Source organism: Thunnus maccoyii, chromosome 1 (assembly GCF_910596095.1).
Source record: "Thunnus maccoyii chromosome 1, fThuMac1.1, whole genome shotgun sequence".
Taxonomy (NCBI): domain Eukaryota; kingdom Metazoa; phylum Chordata; class Actinopteri; order Scombriformes; family Scombridae; genus Thunnus; species Thunnus maccoyii.
Genome location: NC_056533.1, coordinates 23,890,910 through 23,907,101, shown reverse-complemented (window position 1 = coordinate 23,907,101; position 16,192 = coordinate 23,890,910). Strand labels below are relative to the sequence as shown.

The 16,192-nt window shown below is 38.5% G+C and overlaps 1 protein-coding gene across 4 annotated transcripts in view; it reads right to left on the bottom strand.

The window, feature by feature from the left end:
- Positions 1–16,192, bottom strand: part of fam189a1 (family with sequence similarity 189 member A1) — a 92,934-nt gene that overhangs the window by 44,536 nt on the left and 32,206 nt on the right. For all 4 annotated transcript variants that reach the window (XM_042390960.1, XM_042391176.1, XM_042391099.1 and 1 more), the window contains exon 3: positions 7,625–7,681. In XM_042390960.1, coding sequence (XP_042246894.1) covers positions 7,625–7,681 — 57 coding nt within the window. The remainder of the gene's footprint in view (positions 1–7,624; positions 7,682–16,192) is intronic.

The following is a 16,192-nucleotide window of genomic DNA, read 5'->3' as shown; positions in this document are numbered from 1 at the left end:
ACTGCACATGTTAAACTCTTTTACCCTCCTGACACAAGTGCAGTGAATGTTTCACCTCAAGACGGCTTTGCCTTTCTCCACATGCATGCTATGTTTGACACCAGAGACATATCAGGTCAGTGTAGTATAAATAGTGCTTTCTAGTTTTATGAATGAAACAGCCAAATTGATATATACATGAACTAAAATCTGGAAGATAAATGACTGTGTTATTCTGGGAAATACAATGAATCGCTATCTTTTAAAAATTCATTTTGGGCCAATGAATGCCTTTATTAGATAGTGGTAGAGGAGAAATAACAAGAAATGAAGGCCCCCAGTTGGCCTGGAACCTATGATGGTGCATGGTCATAAAATAGAAATAACTTCACATTAAATATACAGTATTTGAGTAAGTATGTAGAGGTGTGTATTGTGTATACTGTATATTCTTAAACTTTAAAGAAACTAGTAACAAAACAAACAATGAAGCAATAGCAGTTGAGACTTCCTGAGACAGATACTGTATACTGCAGACTAGCGGTGGAGTCGAATCTGAATATGGTATTCAGCAAAGCACAAATAGTGGGTTTTTACAAATATTTATTTTCTAAAAATATTTTAATAATTATTTGTTTTTGGGAAGAAAAAAAACATGTGAAATAGCTGGTTTACCTCATTTGAGCGCAGTGGGTATTTGTGCTCCACCTGCTTGTGCTAATGTGACACTGAACGGAGTATATGTGTATGTGTGTGTGTGTAACATTACTGAGCAGCACTGCCCACAGTAACTTTAAATGTTAGCCTATGCAATGCATAAAAGATATTCACAATGTTCACATAGGTATTTATTAGTTTGGAGGTTAGTTTATTGGATTGAGTGTAGATTAGAAACTAAATGTTAGTTTTAAAATGATTTTCTTTTTAATGATGTTTATGGTTATACGTGTTCATTGCTGGGTTTACGAAAACCATAAACCAATATTACATGTTCATAATTATTGTAATAGTTTATTGAAAACATTTATTTTAAGCAAGCAACCTCCGGGGCTGAAAAGTGAAGCCAATGCAGAAGTGCCAAAAACCTGCATTCTATCTACTGGCCATTAGGGGGCGGCTCCACTGGCTGCAAAAAGAAGTCCGATTGCATGGAAGTCTATGAGAAAATGACCCTACTTCTCTCTTGATTTATTACCTCTGTAAACTGTTTCCTGATGAGCTTATGGTCTCAATCACTAGTGCCAAGTCTTCTTCAATGCAGCATGTTGTTCATTTTGTAAATTATGGCCCCATTTAGAGTAAAATAGACAATAAAGCAGCATATGTTTTAGGACGTGGCTATGTTGTGACTGACAAGTTGCTACTACAGCGACAGCTTTGCTTATGTAATGTAATCATTGCGTATAGGCGTAGCTGCTGCTATTTCACAGTGTGTTTTCAGTTCACTAAAGTTTATTTTGGTCGGCCAAAAAAAGTCTTGTTCAGTGTTTGGTTGTAATAAAAGACCCATCAATGAGTCAGATGATCAGTTTTTCCGGTGAGTACATTTTGTTTTAAATTTTTTAGGCCTGTTTTCGCTAGCGAAAATTAGCATTAGCATTAGCATTGTCACTGTTAACCACAGATTGTAAATGCACCGTGCTAACCTAGCAACTAGCGCTATGGTCAGTTCGACCCTCTCATCCGAATATGGTCACTTCTGGCTCCAAAAATCATACATGGCGACGGCCAAATCCAAGATGGCGACGGTCAAATCGCTACACTCAAGGCTTCAAAACTGCAGTTCGCAAACCCATGGGTGACATCACAGTGACTACGTCCATATTTTATACAGTCTATGACTTTAATATCCTAAAATTAGGAGTGTAATAAAAACACAAACAGGATCGTTATACCTATTTCCACTTTTACTCAAATACAAATAACTTTGCTGCCTCAACAAATACAAATACAAATACTGGGCTGCCTACTGCAGACTATCCCTGTCTTGTTTCCTGAGAGGGCAAACTTACTGCCCTCTAACTCTCACTCCGTCTTCCTGTCTCACTCTCCACACATAATCCATCACAATCACAAACAGCAGAACAATGCAGGTAGACTTGTCTGTCTCCTGGCTCTCAGTGGTACAGATAAATCTGCTGTGGCACTAATGCTGCAGACCAGACTGGATAGAAAACAACAATATTTATTAGCTATTTCAGGTGGAAGAGGAGGATTTCTCTTGAACAGACATGCTGTGTTTTCTCATTCCACTGAGCACAATATATCAATATATCTTTAATGCATTTGAGTTTACAAGGAAAGTTTGGAGCAGACAGAATTTCATATTCGACACGACTACTTTCTCTATAATGGTGTACCTGTTTTTCAACTGTGGCATTTAAACATCCTGTCTCCAACCATCTGAACATTGCACTCTGCGTCGTGCGCTGACTTGACTGCAATGTGTCAGAGCCAAAGATGTTGCACAAGCTTTCCTCTAAACTCTGTCTCGCCTCTTCTATTTATATCTCATATCTGCCTTCCTAACTCAGTACTCAAAGTACTGCAAACATTTCTAAATGTCTGAATATACTGACAGATCATTCCAATCAAAATACAATTTATTTTATTTTATTTATTTTATACCAATTTTTTTAGGGTTGTGTTTTTCATAATCTGTCAATTATTAGTATTATTATTATTGATTAATCGATTCATCATTTAGTATAGAATGTCATCAAGTGATAAAAAAATGACCATCACAATTTCCCTGAACCTTAACACGGCAACAATAAATATTTTTATTTCAATGATGGATCCCATGATTGCTTGTATTTGAAAGGGGTCACTTGTAGTGAGCTTTATTGGCTTTTATACACACTCAGGAGCTACTGGAGGGCAGAACAGAGCAAAAAGATGAACCAGGTGAACTCAAACACAATTCCAAATGAAAGTTAATGTTCCTCTCCGTCCACTAGATGTGTAAATAGGCAACAGTTTGCTGATAAATTTGCCATATCAAATTAAATATAATAATACAGTGTTGTGTTCATACTGTAGCTTGTTTCCGCTATTCTGTTACTGCAAGTTTTACTGCAATTTTTCAAGTCTGTCTTAAGACAATAGTCAGGCACTCAAATGAACATTGATGATTTTCTTAATGTATGGGGACAAAATCCACATCCAACTTAGTCAAATCAAGTTAGTCTTTTTCATGCCAAATTCCCTCTTTTTGTTACAATCCTCTACCACAGTTCAAATGAAAAGAACTGTCCGTCATGACACACACTCTTTTTTTACTAAAAAGACTAACTGTGGAAGATATCCACTTTATTTGACTAACTCAGACGACTGAAGTCTCGTAGTCGGGGAGCAAGGTGCTGCGGTTTTGTTGTGAAATGTGTGCTTATTACGACCTTTGGATTACCAAGAGGAAAAACAAAAGGGGTAAGCTATGTTCTGCTATTGCTCTGGAGCTTGTTTTCTGCTCCTTTGTTGAGGAAATAATGTTGTTTTAGCTGTGTGTGCTCAGGAGTGGGCGACTTGTCATTGCAGGGTGTTTTGTTGTGAAATGTGTAGTGGCTGATGGAGGCAGCTAGCTGTTTCATTAGCTGGAGAGCTAATTTTTGCGGGGTGTTTCTGGTCAGATAGCTATGTTTTTGTTGTGTCATTACACCAGTCGTTTGTTGACGTTAGCGGGAGAGAGGCAAGGTGCTCGGGAGTGCAAAAACGTCACTTCCATTGGATTTTTGCACTTGAAAGCCAAGCATTTTATCATGGATGTATTATTGTGCCACAAATTTGACTTAACCAGTTCAATTTGAAGGAAGTAATACAGTAGCACCATTAAAATAAAAAAAAAACTTATTTGATTTCCTTGACTTTGGCGAGCCCCCACTTCTGAGTCATGAAGGTGACATTGTTTTCTCCGACAGGAGGCCGGTGTGCTATACAGCTACTATTATATGTAGCTGTAATAGTAAAAAGTATGGGCCATGGTATATATATTAACTGTCCTTTTATTCCAAAAGTTGTATAAGAAAGCAAGGGAAGTACATTTAATAAAGCCCTGGATGGCAGGAGAAGATGAATCTTGTTAAAGACTAACCGCTCTAAGAAGTAAAGCGAATGTGCCCACAAGGTGGCAGCAATCATCTCATTGGGCAACACAACACCTGGCATTCTATTGGTTGGGGAATTTTGACAGGGTTGTTGCACAAACAATCTGAGAGCAGAGCAGAAATCTGAGAGCAAACGTTTCACAAGCGCGTAGAAGAAGCCTGAGTGCAAGGAGAAAGGCTGAAGCTGGAGCAGAAACCTGTGCAAGCAACAATATAACTGAGTGCAAGCATACAGTCTGAGCAGAAGCAGAGCAAATATAAGCCCAAGCAGGGGCTATTTTAGCGCGAGGGCAGGGTTTAAGAAAAAGAATTACAAAATCTGAACGTGAAATCAATAAATCATGCTTCAAATTGAAAGAACACACTCTTGAATAAAGATAGGGAAAAAATCCCCATAATGGCCACCCACATTGGCAGATGGGTTGGCACAGCGTTGCCAGGACTGAAAGAGTCCAGCCGGTGTATTAGTCACCTGCCAGTCAGCGCTGGATCAAAGCCAGAAATGGAAACACTCGCCTGTCAAGACTGAACATTACAAGCTACAGCAACAGTCGCAAAAACCATGCCAGATATTACCTGTTAGACCCCTCTAAAGACAGGAAGCAGTGACCATGGACTGACATCTCTGTATACTAGCTGGCACGGACTATTCCAGTAAATTAGTCGTGCTTTTTAAGGAAAAGGAGCTAAGAGGATTTAACTCTTTTACTGTGCACAACGTGTGACCAATTTCTACTCACACCTCAATGATGGGATATTTCCTTTGATCCCCAGGAGCTAGTATGATTCAAATCTCTTTCTTTGGTCTAACGTTACACAAAAGGGAAGAGAAGAAGGGGGGAGGGGTATGGGGGTAGAAATGTGAAGGGGAAAAGATGCAGATATGTGTAGCAGGGAAGCAAAGTGATAAAAGTAAAGGGAGCGAGACAAATGATACGCAGTGAGAGAGGAGGGGTAGAACACGCTGTAGTTAAGCTGCAGAAATGAGATGAGATTATTTGTGGCATTAAGAGAGCATGAAATAGAATTGGGCAGGGGCTTGTAGTTGATGCTTTACCCCAACACTGATCTGTACTTTAAAGAACAGAAAGATTGAACGACATGTAGACACAGAGAGAGATCATCTCCAATCATAAGTGGACTAATATGCATCTCTGCATGTCATTTTGTAGTGAAAGAGGGAAAAAAATATGATTTATGTAATGTAATACATTAGGAACACATGTGAGAGGAATGTGGGCTACAATATGCACTACATGACAGTCAATTAAAGTAATTTGGGCACTGTTATGGCAGACTTCTTTAACAAGAATTCTTACATTTTCCCCAGTGATATGTTATTCTGCAAAAAAAAAATTTAAGTTAATTTTGTTTGTGTGAAATCATGAATATCTCCAGTAGCAAGTAACATGTGAAATCAACATCAATCTCATATATTTATGATATATAAACAGGGATAGAATAATTGGAAATTGGCTAAAATGGAAAAGAGGAAAGAATTTGATAATTTAGTACCACACTGACAAGCGCAGACAATAAAGAGACATGGAAGGTCATTGCAAATGAAATCAGTGCCAGCTTTATTCTTCTTTTTTGTACCCTTATTGAATGCAAAAAAGAGAGAAATGGGCGTGTAACATCTCAAATGTTCAATACAATCCAAATATTGGACTAAAGCTACCCTATTCTGAGTTATACATATAGCTTCAGCTAACATATAACTCATCATGATCAATAACACATTGCACAATCACTCCAAACCGTGTCTCAGAAGGTGCTCACCTCTGTTTCTGCACTGCAGCTATCTAGGCTAACTTCAGAGCCCATTGGAGCTTTCTGAAATTTTGATAAGTGGCTTGTATTTTTAAGCTTGTGAGTAGGAGTAAAAGCGAAGGATTTCTACTTTTATCTCTCACTTGAGTAAAAAAAAAAAAAAAGTAACTTTTAGAAGTTTGATAAAGCGCAGATTCACCATCTATGATCTTTGCTCAGCAAGTGTTGCAGACAAAAGCAGCAAAAAGGTTTCTATCCAGAGTGATATTACATCTGTTTGAACTTGAGCAACACAGTTCATCGATTTTTCATCTGTGCAAGCAGACACAAGAAAAGTGAAAACTGCTAAGACATCTAGCTGACTTTGGTCTTGTGGTTTCCAGGTCAGCGGCTGTGAAAACATACAACACTGAAGCTGTGATCCAGGGATTTTAACACAACCTGAGCATGCCCCAAAAGTTGAAACTGCGTTCACAGACAGTTACAGTGTCTACAGCTGCTAAACCACAAGTATGACCAGCAACAGAGTTTGGGCTTCTCAGCACTTTGTCACGTTGTGTTAGTATGCTGAGATAGCATCTTAAGGACTATTTGCAGGTTTAGAAATGCATGTATTAAAAAATAAGTGATTGATTTTCATAGTAAATGAACAATGATTTGTGCGAGTTTTGTTATAGCAAAAGTACAATGCTGCAATAGTTAACTCAATGCATCATTTAAGTCCCATAATTTCTAGGGCTGTAGTCTGCTGGTTGACTGGTCGATTAGTTGGTCGATATGCTCTCGTCCGACTAAATTCTCATTGGTCGAATAATCTCCGTGTTATTTTCATAAGGAGACTGCAGGGTCTAACTGTACTCAACGTTTACTGAACGTTTACTGAATCTGTGTTTCTCCATAATGACACAATGAGAACCACCGCCAGCCCCCAAAAAATATTTTTTAATATTTGAATATCCATTCATTCAGAAATCGATAACGTTTGGGAGTCGTTGCCTGGGAAACTATTGGTAGCGTGGCTCCGTTAAGGAGTATGTTTGTTTAGCGAGTGGGAAAGAGCGAGGGGCAGAGAAGTGACGGTAAATGCGAGCGGGGCAAAGGAAAAGGTTAGTAGTAAGTTGTCAGTCTGGCAGTAGATGTACAGTACAGACTACAGTATGTTGGTTAATAAATGCTAAAAAGTCACGTCTGTTGTTTCCCCAAATGCTGGAAAAGTGAAGGGGGTTAGCTCCAAAGTTAGCAACAATGGGTTAACATAACCTGAAGACACAAAACAGAGCAATACAGAACAGAGAAATATGTGGCAGCCGAGTTTACTGTGCACTCTGTCCCATTACATCTTCCTCCCCCCCCCCGCGCGCGCGCGCGCGTGACTAATCAATTAGTTGAAGTTTATGTACGATTTTAGTCGACCAAGATTTTCTTTGGTTGACTACAGCCCTAATAATTTCTTTAACACAGCAAATTGAAGAAAGGTGAAGACATGTTCCAACCTACTGTTATTTCCTGTTGTTAATTAAATATGTGACTGATCCATACATGTTGTGGTAATCAGGTTCAGTATTTGCCATGTCTTATGCTTTGTCATGATTGACATTCTCGTGTCATGTTGTATTCTCAACATCTGTTTCAGACAAGTATGTGTCTCATGACTCGTCACATTAACGTCATTCCCATCATCCTAATAAAAAGGCACCCTCTTGTGCGTTAGTGTTTTGTTCGTGGCTGTCAGATTAGCAGCTGAGCGTGGGCGTTCAGAGGACACTTACCACAAGAGAGAGCGGCCTCTTCCATGACACCACTCCGATCAGTCCAGAGAGCAGAACCTGGGAGCAAGAACACAGAGCAGATGCTGTAAGAGGTGATTGATATGAAAACACAGATGGGCAGACATTCATATGTACAGTATTATGTTCCTGTGTGTGCATTAATGGGGAATTTCTAGTTTCATACAACTTGGGCCTTATTTTTGTATTTCTGGCCATCGTTCCCAACCAGTAATAATGACACTGTAATCATCAAAGTGATTGATGAGATTTGGTAACATGGCAACATCACTATAAAGAAGAACCGGTTTTAAATCTTTTTTGATTACGACATTGGATCCACTATCTAAAAGATTCTAAATTGTGTTTGACCTACTATCCACTGACAAGTTTATAGATATTCTAGGTTGTCTGCACAGTTTATGTATTTGTGTTATGCATTTTGACTGATGAAGACACAGGAGTAGTAAAACGTCCGATGGCACTATTAAAGTACAACTGAAATCACATTTGATCATCCCTCCTTGCGGTCAAAAATAATGTTTACGTTTTTTAAATGTATTGTTAAAAGTTTTGTATTATTAGAATGAAGAAAAAAGGTCTTTAGGGAAATATCAGAAAGTGTGACAGATAATGTCACTAACAGGGATTTTGAAGAGCAACAACCAAACCAGCATCTAATAGATCCAAAGTGACATTGCAGGTATCTTTATGTGCTGTTTAATGTGCTGCAGCTGAGCAGCTAATTAGCCATCTCGCCTGCTAACTGATGTTAGCGGTGCACTTTTCCTCGGTGAATGGTTGTTTGGTGGCTCATTCACCAACAAGCTGAGGTGCAGGACAAGAGATGTGTTCATCAGGCTCAGTGAGACCACCTGCTCTGACCATGACAGAATGATAAATTATCGCTTTATACAAGATTTGATTTGCTGTTATCGAAGTAAGGACTCCATATATGTAAGCAGTTGATGGAACAGTATTTTATCAAAATAATATAAAACTAAGAGTCACAATAATGAAATCAATTAATTTAAAATATAAATTTCTCCTTTTTGGTTTCTATTTTTTTCTTCTCAAAAAGAAAACACAAGACAAGTGACAGAGCAGATATGTATTAGTAGTATTTGTAGTAGATTAAATGCAGTATAATTTTAGTTGGACTTTAAAGGCTGTAAATAAACCAGTGAGCTCCAGTATTCACCCAGTTTGCTGTCCTTTATCTGAGGAGCACCTGACTCAGCTGCACATTGTGAAAAGATGTTTGGAGAACCCTGTTTAACTCAGTTACTAACCTTACTGTTTATGGAAGAGTAAATGAAAACAAAAGGTAAAATTAATACACCAACTGTCTCTTGTAAACATCCATTATAATTTACAAACTGACTTCCTGGCTCAACTTTGGCCAACTGTACTTTCCATAGTTGAACACACACACAGTTTTCCTTTGCTATGAGAAATTATAACCAAACTTTCTCTTAGCACTTTACCTCCAAATCAAGTGGATAATCTGGCTAATATGTATCGACCGACTGCTTGTATTTCTTCCCCCTTCTGACTTCATTGTAGCAATGTTATCACATCAGAATTCAGCAATTATTTTGGTGGGTTCAATGATATCATTGCCGATAGAAACAATGGACAAACAGCAAAAATAAAACACTAAGATGTTCCTTTACTACTCACAGATGTAACACAGAAAAGACAAGACCACATCAATAAACATTTAATTTACCAAAACTCCTACACTTGTTAACCTTCTATACAAAAACAGACTTTCAATATTGACTTCACTTCTTTGGTTTCTCTGGTAAATACAGTCTGATTGAAAATATCATCTTCTACATGATGGGTTGAATTATACAGATCAGGTGGGAGTCGTTGCTCTTGTTTGGCAATTCTGTGCCCATCTGCCATCAGATTTCCACGTGGATGCAGATTTCTTTTTCTTTGTCAACAGCTCATCGTGTATTTACAGGCTCACTCTTCTGTGAATTTCCTCCCTTTAGCTGGAAACAAATAGACAATGTCATCCTGTAGTTTGAGGCAGTTAATGACCAAAAATTGAACACTGTGTGCTTTTCTAGGACTGTGATGTGCATGAGTGCGATGTCACATTTCTTTTACCGTTGGTTCGGATTATAAAAGTCATTTTTAATGTGTTCCCAGCTTCTTACAAGTGTGATTCACTCCTTACACAACCTTAGAGCACTTACTCTTCATTTGGCTGCTGCCAGTGATTGAAATGAGTAAAGACTGCTTCAAGTTGACAGCAGATTGGTCCCAGTTGTTATTTATTTGTTTGCGTCTTTACCAAGCAACAGAAGTTATTTGCCAGTGACCACAGCTTGACTATTTCCATTCCTACATATTCATAATCCTGTACTGCTGAATCTAACCAAGTGTCAAAGTATTGCTGTGCTGCATAGATTAGATTTCCATTGACTACATGGATCAGAGTAGGATCATCAAAGCTACTTGCTCTTGTGAAATACACACGGTAAAGGCAGTGAGAAATAATGCATAAATATGGCACTGACTGATACTATTGTGACAGCAACTGTAAATTATACTGCACATTGACCTGTTTTCTATTAACTGGGAGCAGATATTTCCACCTATCCATTCATTTCCTGGGCCGCTTCTGCTATAAAGAGTCATGAGTGTGTTACACCCTATACTATAATGATGTCTGATTTAAGGTTCATTCCCAATGAGTGGGAAATGCAGCATCTTGTGTTGCTTACTACCTCAGAGACTTCATAAGACTCATTGATGCTCCAGGTTTTTCCATTAGCACTGATTTGGGAAAGACTGTGTGTGGATTTTGTGCTCCATCTACCTGGAACCAGCTACCCTGAAGCTTGATGCTTTGGACAAAATGAAACAATTCAAGCTCTCTGCACCTATTTTCTCATAATGTCTGTGGTTCCCTCTAGTATTTATTACTACCATCTGTTATCGATCTGCTTTTTAGATTTCAAGCCAAGTAATTCTACCATAAATATGTTTTTCTTATTTGAGGATGTCACCCCTAAACAGCAGCTGCTGTTTCTTAAATGAGATCCCTGATTAAATTAAGTTTAGATTTGGAGAAAAAGAGGCTAAAAAAAAAAAAAAACACCTATTGGTTTTCTCTGTCTGCACGCCTCACTCAGCATGTGGTGCAGTGTTTTTTTTTGTTGTTTTTTTTACAGTGCCTGCTATTGTAGGTGTGAATTTGTGTATTATCAGAATGTGTGTGAACAATGGGTACTCATAGCCTCCGGCACTCTATTCCTCCATGGACGCTTTCTGCCTTTCACCTTTCTTCACCCTCCATTAAACACCAACATGTTCTCCCCATTTTCCCCAATCTTTCTCTCCTCCTTCTTTCTCGTCATTGACTTTCTTGAAATCTACTTTCGCTCTTCAGAGTTTAGCCATCTCTCCCTTTCCAATTTCTGCCCATATCACACTCCATCTCTGTATTTCCTGCTCCTCCTCTGTGCCCACACAGTCACAGTATATTCCTTCATTCACACTACACCCTTTCCAGCCTTCTCATTTCTGTTTCCCTCCCCGTCTTGTTCCACTCTCTAGTCAATCTTCCACTTCGTCACTCACCTTGATACCCACAGGAGCTGGCAAAAAGGATGTCAATATTTCATTTAAGCACACTCAGAAACACACACACACACACACACACAAACATACACACAAAAATGCAAGTTTATGGAAACAGACTTTTTTTTTTTTTTTTAAATGGATTAAAGGATAAGGCTGTTGTCATTTCAACTTTTTATAATTATCTCTAAATTCCACCAATGACCAAACCAACAATACATTTATCCAACTAACAAGTATTGTCTGTGTTGCCAGATTATCCCTCATTGCGGCACAACTCCATTATCGTCCAAAAACTATTTCTGTAACAACAAAAAAGCTGTACCAGTGTTAAATTTTCCCTTACAACACAGTTGCAACAATGCAACAGTATGACTGTTTAAATAGTTTTTGTACAACAATGGAGTTTTATGGCATGAATTCATAAGCCGCATGAGGCTATTTCGACACAAACGGCACTTAGTTTAATAGGATAAATGAACTGTTGCTCGTTTTATGGGATTTGATAACAAGGAAGATACAATTAACATCAGATTTACTGTTTAATTACAAAAAAATGGTTCATGAGCGTATAAAATAAATTCCTGTGTTCCTGATTTTAGAGGCTGAGAAGTTGACCACGTTCTGCTTTCATGTTTGTTGTTGTGTGTTCTTTATCATGATGGTCACATGTTTGCAGCTGACAGCAGTCATGCTTATGCACCACAATAAAGTCTGTAACCACCACTGTTCTCTTGACGCAGCTGTGTCATGGTCCTGCTCTGATGTGACTGGCTATAATGGCTGATTGTCTCCGGCAGTGTACAAATGACCACAGGGCGTCTGAGTGTCTCTCTCTTTCACTCTCTCTCTCTGTTATCTTTACGAGGAGATTGTATTCTTGATGAAGCTGCTTGTGTCTCTGAAGCATAAAAATCACTTATGAATTAATATAAATGCCAATATTTACTGACTTTAAATGAATATTTAAAATTGTATTCAATATACTTGTACAACACACAAAAAAGTTGTCTAATATTGTCTTTAATGTGTCTGTTCTGTTCACTGCCGATATAAACTGCAGTAAGAGACAGAGGCTTGTATTACTCCTGTGTTACTGTGGGTAACATGCACCCTCTCTAAAAAGACAAGAATGTACTGTCACTATTACAAGCATTTTTCTCTCTGCTTGGTCACTCAATGACAAAGCACATGTACTGCACAATGCACAATCAAGGCTGTATTGTGGTCCTGTCCAAATGTAGTTCCTGGTTCCTTGCCATAATTGTGCAACTAGAGTCCAACTGTTCTTATTCTTTTTAAAAAAGGGCAGAAATATAAACTCACTGAAAAGCAGGGGAAAAATGTTGCTGTCCACTTAATTTACTTATTTTTGTTTCTTTTGTTTTTGGAGTGAAATTACATTGTGTCCATAAACCTCCTCGAGGGGTCATCATGGAATCAAGAAAAGTCTAAAAAAATAAATATATCACAGCTTAAATGACTTTTCAATTAACATTTGTAACAAAGTATAGTTCATACCATACTTCTTGTGTTTAGTGTTCACTAGAGTTTGTTAATATTTCCTGGTTAGCATCATGAAACCAACGGGAACGTTACATAGATCACAGGATTTCAGACAAAAGATCATAGGTTTCTCACAAAAAACACTGACATTCAGTTAGATCCAGAGTCTTCTCAGTTTACATACTTAGTGCTGTAAATAAGCACGTTACTATACCTCAATAATGAGTATAAAAATCAACACAGTCTGGCATCAGGTATCTCAAGTGATCCTGCCCTATCTCATCACGTCTCATTCTTGCACTCCTTTCTTCTATTTCTTCTTTATGACTCTTATTACATTGATGTGAACTAGATGACGTGCTTGAACCAACATTCTTTCACACCATTATATGAGTAAGGGTGAAGAAAGAGATTTAACGTTCAAACGCACCTTTCCTTCAGCCATGTCATGTTGTATAAATAAAGGGTGCACTCAAACACACAACACACACACATCGACGGTTGAATGATCACCACTGCAGCAATGACTGAACATAACTGAAAGGTGGAGAAGTTCTTTCTCTCTTTGTCTCATCCTGACTTTTCCTCATGGCATTCGTCCAGTTCCTCCATTTCTGGAAGTGTGCATGCAATACTGTATGCCATCTATATGTGTATGAAGGACTGTGGTGTGTGTGTGTGTGTGTGTGTGTGTGTGTCTGTGGAAATGACGTGAGAGCAGGGACCATGTGATAGCTTTGCTGGTTGTCAGTCACTGGAGGCTTTTCCCCTTGGCTGCTCCCAGAACAGGATTAACATGCAATACTTAGCAGCATTAGTCACTGAAACCTGGGTAGCACATACCCACTAACACAATGAAAACAATGCTGAAGCATCTTTTAAAGTTAGCATGTTTTGTGGTTTTCTATCTGCATTATAAATGGTGACAAAATAATGTCCAATGAAAACAAATATCAGAGAAAAAGGAGAAGAAGGGCAAAAAATTGTCTAATTGAAAGATGGTGCAAATAGGATTTTTAAAGATGCACTGGGCCTGATAATAAGGGACAGGTTTGTCCATAAATAGTTTTGAGCCTGCACAGCAGAACAGCTTTTAGTCAGTGGATCTGATGGTGCAGTGCTGTTAATGGATGATGAATTAAGAGTGATGAATCAATTAACAGTGAGTGTGTGTGTGTGTGTGTGAGAAGGTGAAAATTGAGGTGAAAAGCTCTCTACATTTTAGCCAGACGTCTCACTGATGCATTGCGGATGAGGTGCAAATTCATGAAACATGGAAAAACAGAACTGCAATATACAAACCTGGAGCAGATAAAAGTTTGTATAATTTGCTCTAATATATTCTTAAAAAGAAACTTTGTCATTATTTCTGGGCTGTAGATTTCTAGCAGAATGATCTTCACAGTCAAAGGCTCAAGACAGACGTTCCCAAATTGTACTTTTAGAGCTGAATAACATTTATAGACATAGCAGAGCAGGATGTCTCGATTATTAAACTCATCAGTTTAAGTGACATACAGCTGGCAGGAGACAACTTTAAGATGACAGATGATATGATAAAGTGACCATAAAGACTGAATTAATTTTAAAAAACGGACTCTTCAGGTTTAATATGAAACTGTTATGATTCCCTGTGTGTCTCTGATGTGTGCAGCGCACGCACACACACACACACACTCACACACACATGCAGATTTACAAGGACACACACACACAGAGAGTACTGACAAGTGTAAATGGAACAGAGAGATAAAAGGAGGCTTTGGCTTCTCACAGGACTGGATCAGAGGAGCCAGTGTCACAGCCATGAAAGAATGCATTACTCTGATACTCTGACATAGACAACCAACACACACACACACACACACAATAACTTGTGGCCCACCACAAAGCAAACATTCAAACATCTTTTTTTTTTACAGATCAATGACTTGTTGCAAAGCCAGTGTGAAAAAGCTGAACTCAAACTGCTTTATGACACACAAAAGGTATGTGAGCCCTGCTGGACGAGAGAAGCTCAGCAAAAAATACATCTGCATAGCTGCCACAGCTAATTCCATCTATACACGCAACACAAAACACACATTCACAGCGCGGTACACACATTCAGTACAAAACACCTGAATTTTATTTTTTAAGTCAAAACTACACAAGACTGAAACGTTGAGAGTTCATATTCCATATAGAAACGTAATAGTACAATATAATAATCATGTTTGAATGGCTTGTTTGTTATGACTGGATTATTCATTATTGTAACATTTATATCTGAAGCAAACACATAAACATGTTTGTTATCACATTTAAAGTAACATGCTGTGTTGGTCGGTGTTAATGTGTTAATGCACTAACATCCTGTAAGAACCAAAAGTCCTCATAAAGAAAGGCCTTCAAAGTGAGACAGTTTATATTGGTCCTTAACACTTAAACTTAATTAATTCTGGAGTATTACTGTCCCAGATGTTTAATTTAGATAAAAGGCCAACTCATAGTTTCCATGACCGTGTGGCTGCCAGGCTCCATGTGGATACGCTTCACTTAAATTTTGTCATCTGTCCATGTCCACCGTGCACAGCCTAAAATGCGTGGACCATATGCACTACAAGTGCGCCCACTGGGGTTTTGCTAGAAAAGCAAACTGGACACTTGTCTCATGTATTATATGTTGTATTATATATGCATTCTGTAATACCCATATTTGGTCCAATTCTCAATAAGTTGGCACACACACAACTTTCTTTTTTGGATTTTTTTCTTGTTGTTCTGCCAAATACATTACAATAAACAAAGGAATTCTTCCTCTTGCTATCATGAGGTAACCACCTTGTTTCTAGTGCACATGTGAGTGGGGAATACGTCGTCCGACCCCTGACTGAAGAATGTATAAAAGCGTGTCCACTAGCAAGAAGCACTGACGTGGATTAGAGTGCTGATGCCCCCCACCTCCACTTGCTTGCTGTATGTTAGAGCACCAAAAATTGTCCAGATATACTATGAACAATGTTGCAGCACTGAGTCTGAGTGTGTGAGATGTTTATAAATGCTGCCGAGTCCTGGCAGCTCTGGAGGTTTGAGAGCTGGGAGTAGAGCTGGAGCTTCAGGACGAATAACATCCACAAGTTGTGCCAGATTCTGCTCTTATCTGGAGCTGTTTACTGGCGGGAGGAGAGTTCTGAGTTTATTTTTTAAACTTTGAGCAGCACGTTTAACAGAGCAGCAGCAACAGCGAGTGCTCGGCCCGTCTCTGTGGCTACTGGCTAGGTGGGCTGGGGAGTTTATATCGATTTATATGTAGCAACGTCATCATGCACAAACCTATGTCAGGTCATATGGGTAAAAGTTTTTAGAAGGGCTTGGGCAAATGACATTTTGACGCTAAAACATACATCAACCAAAATTAGAATTTTAGGAGTTACATAATAAAAAAATATATACATACATACATATATACATTAAAAAAAA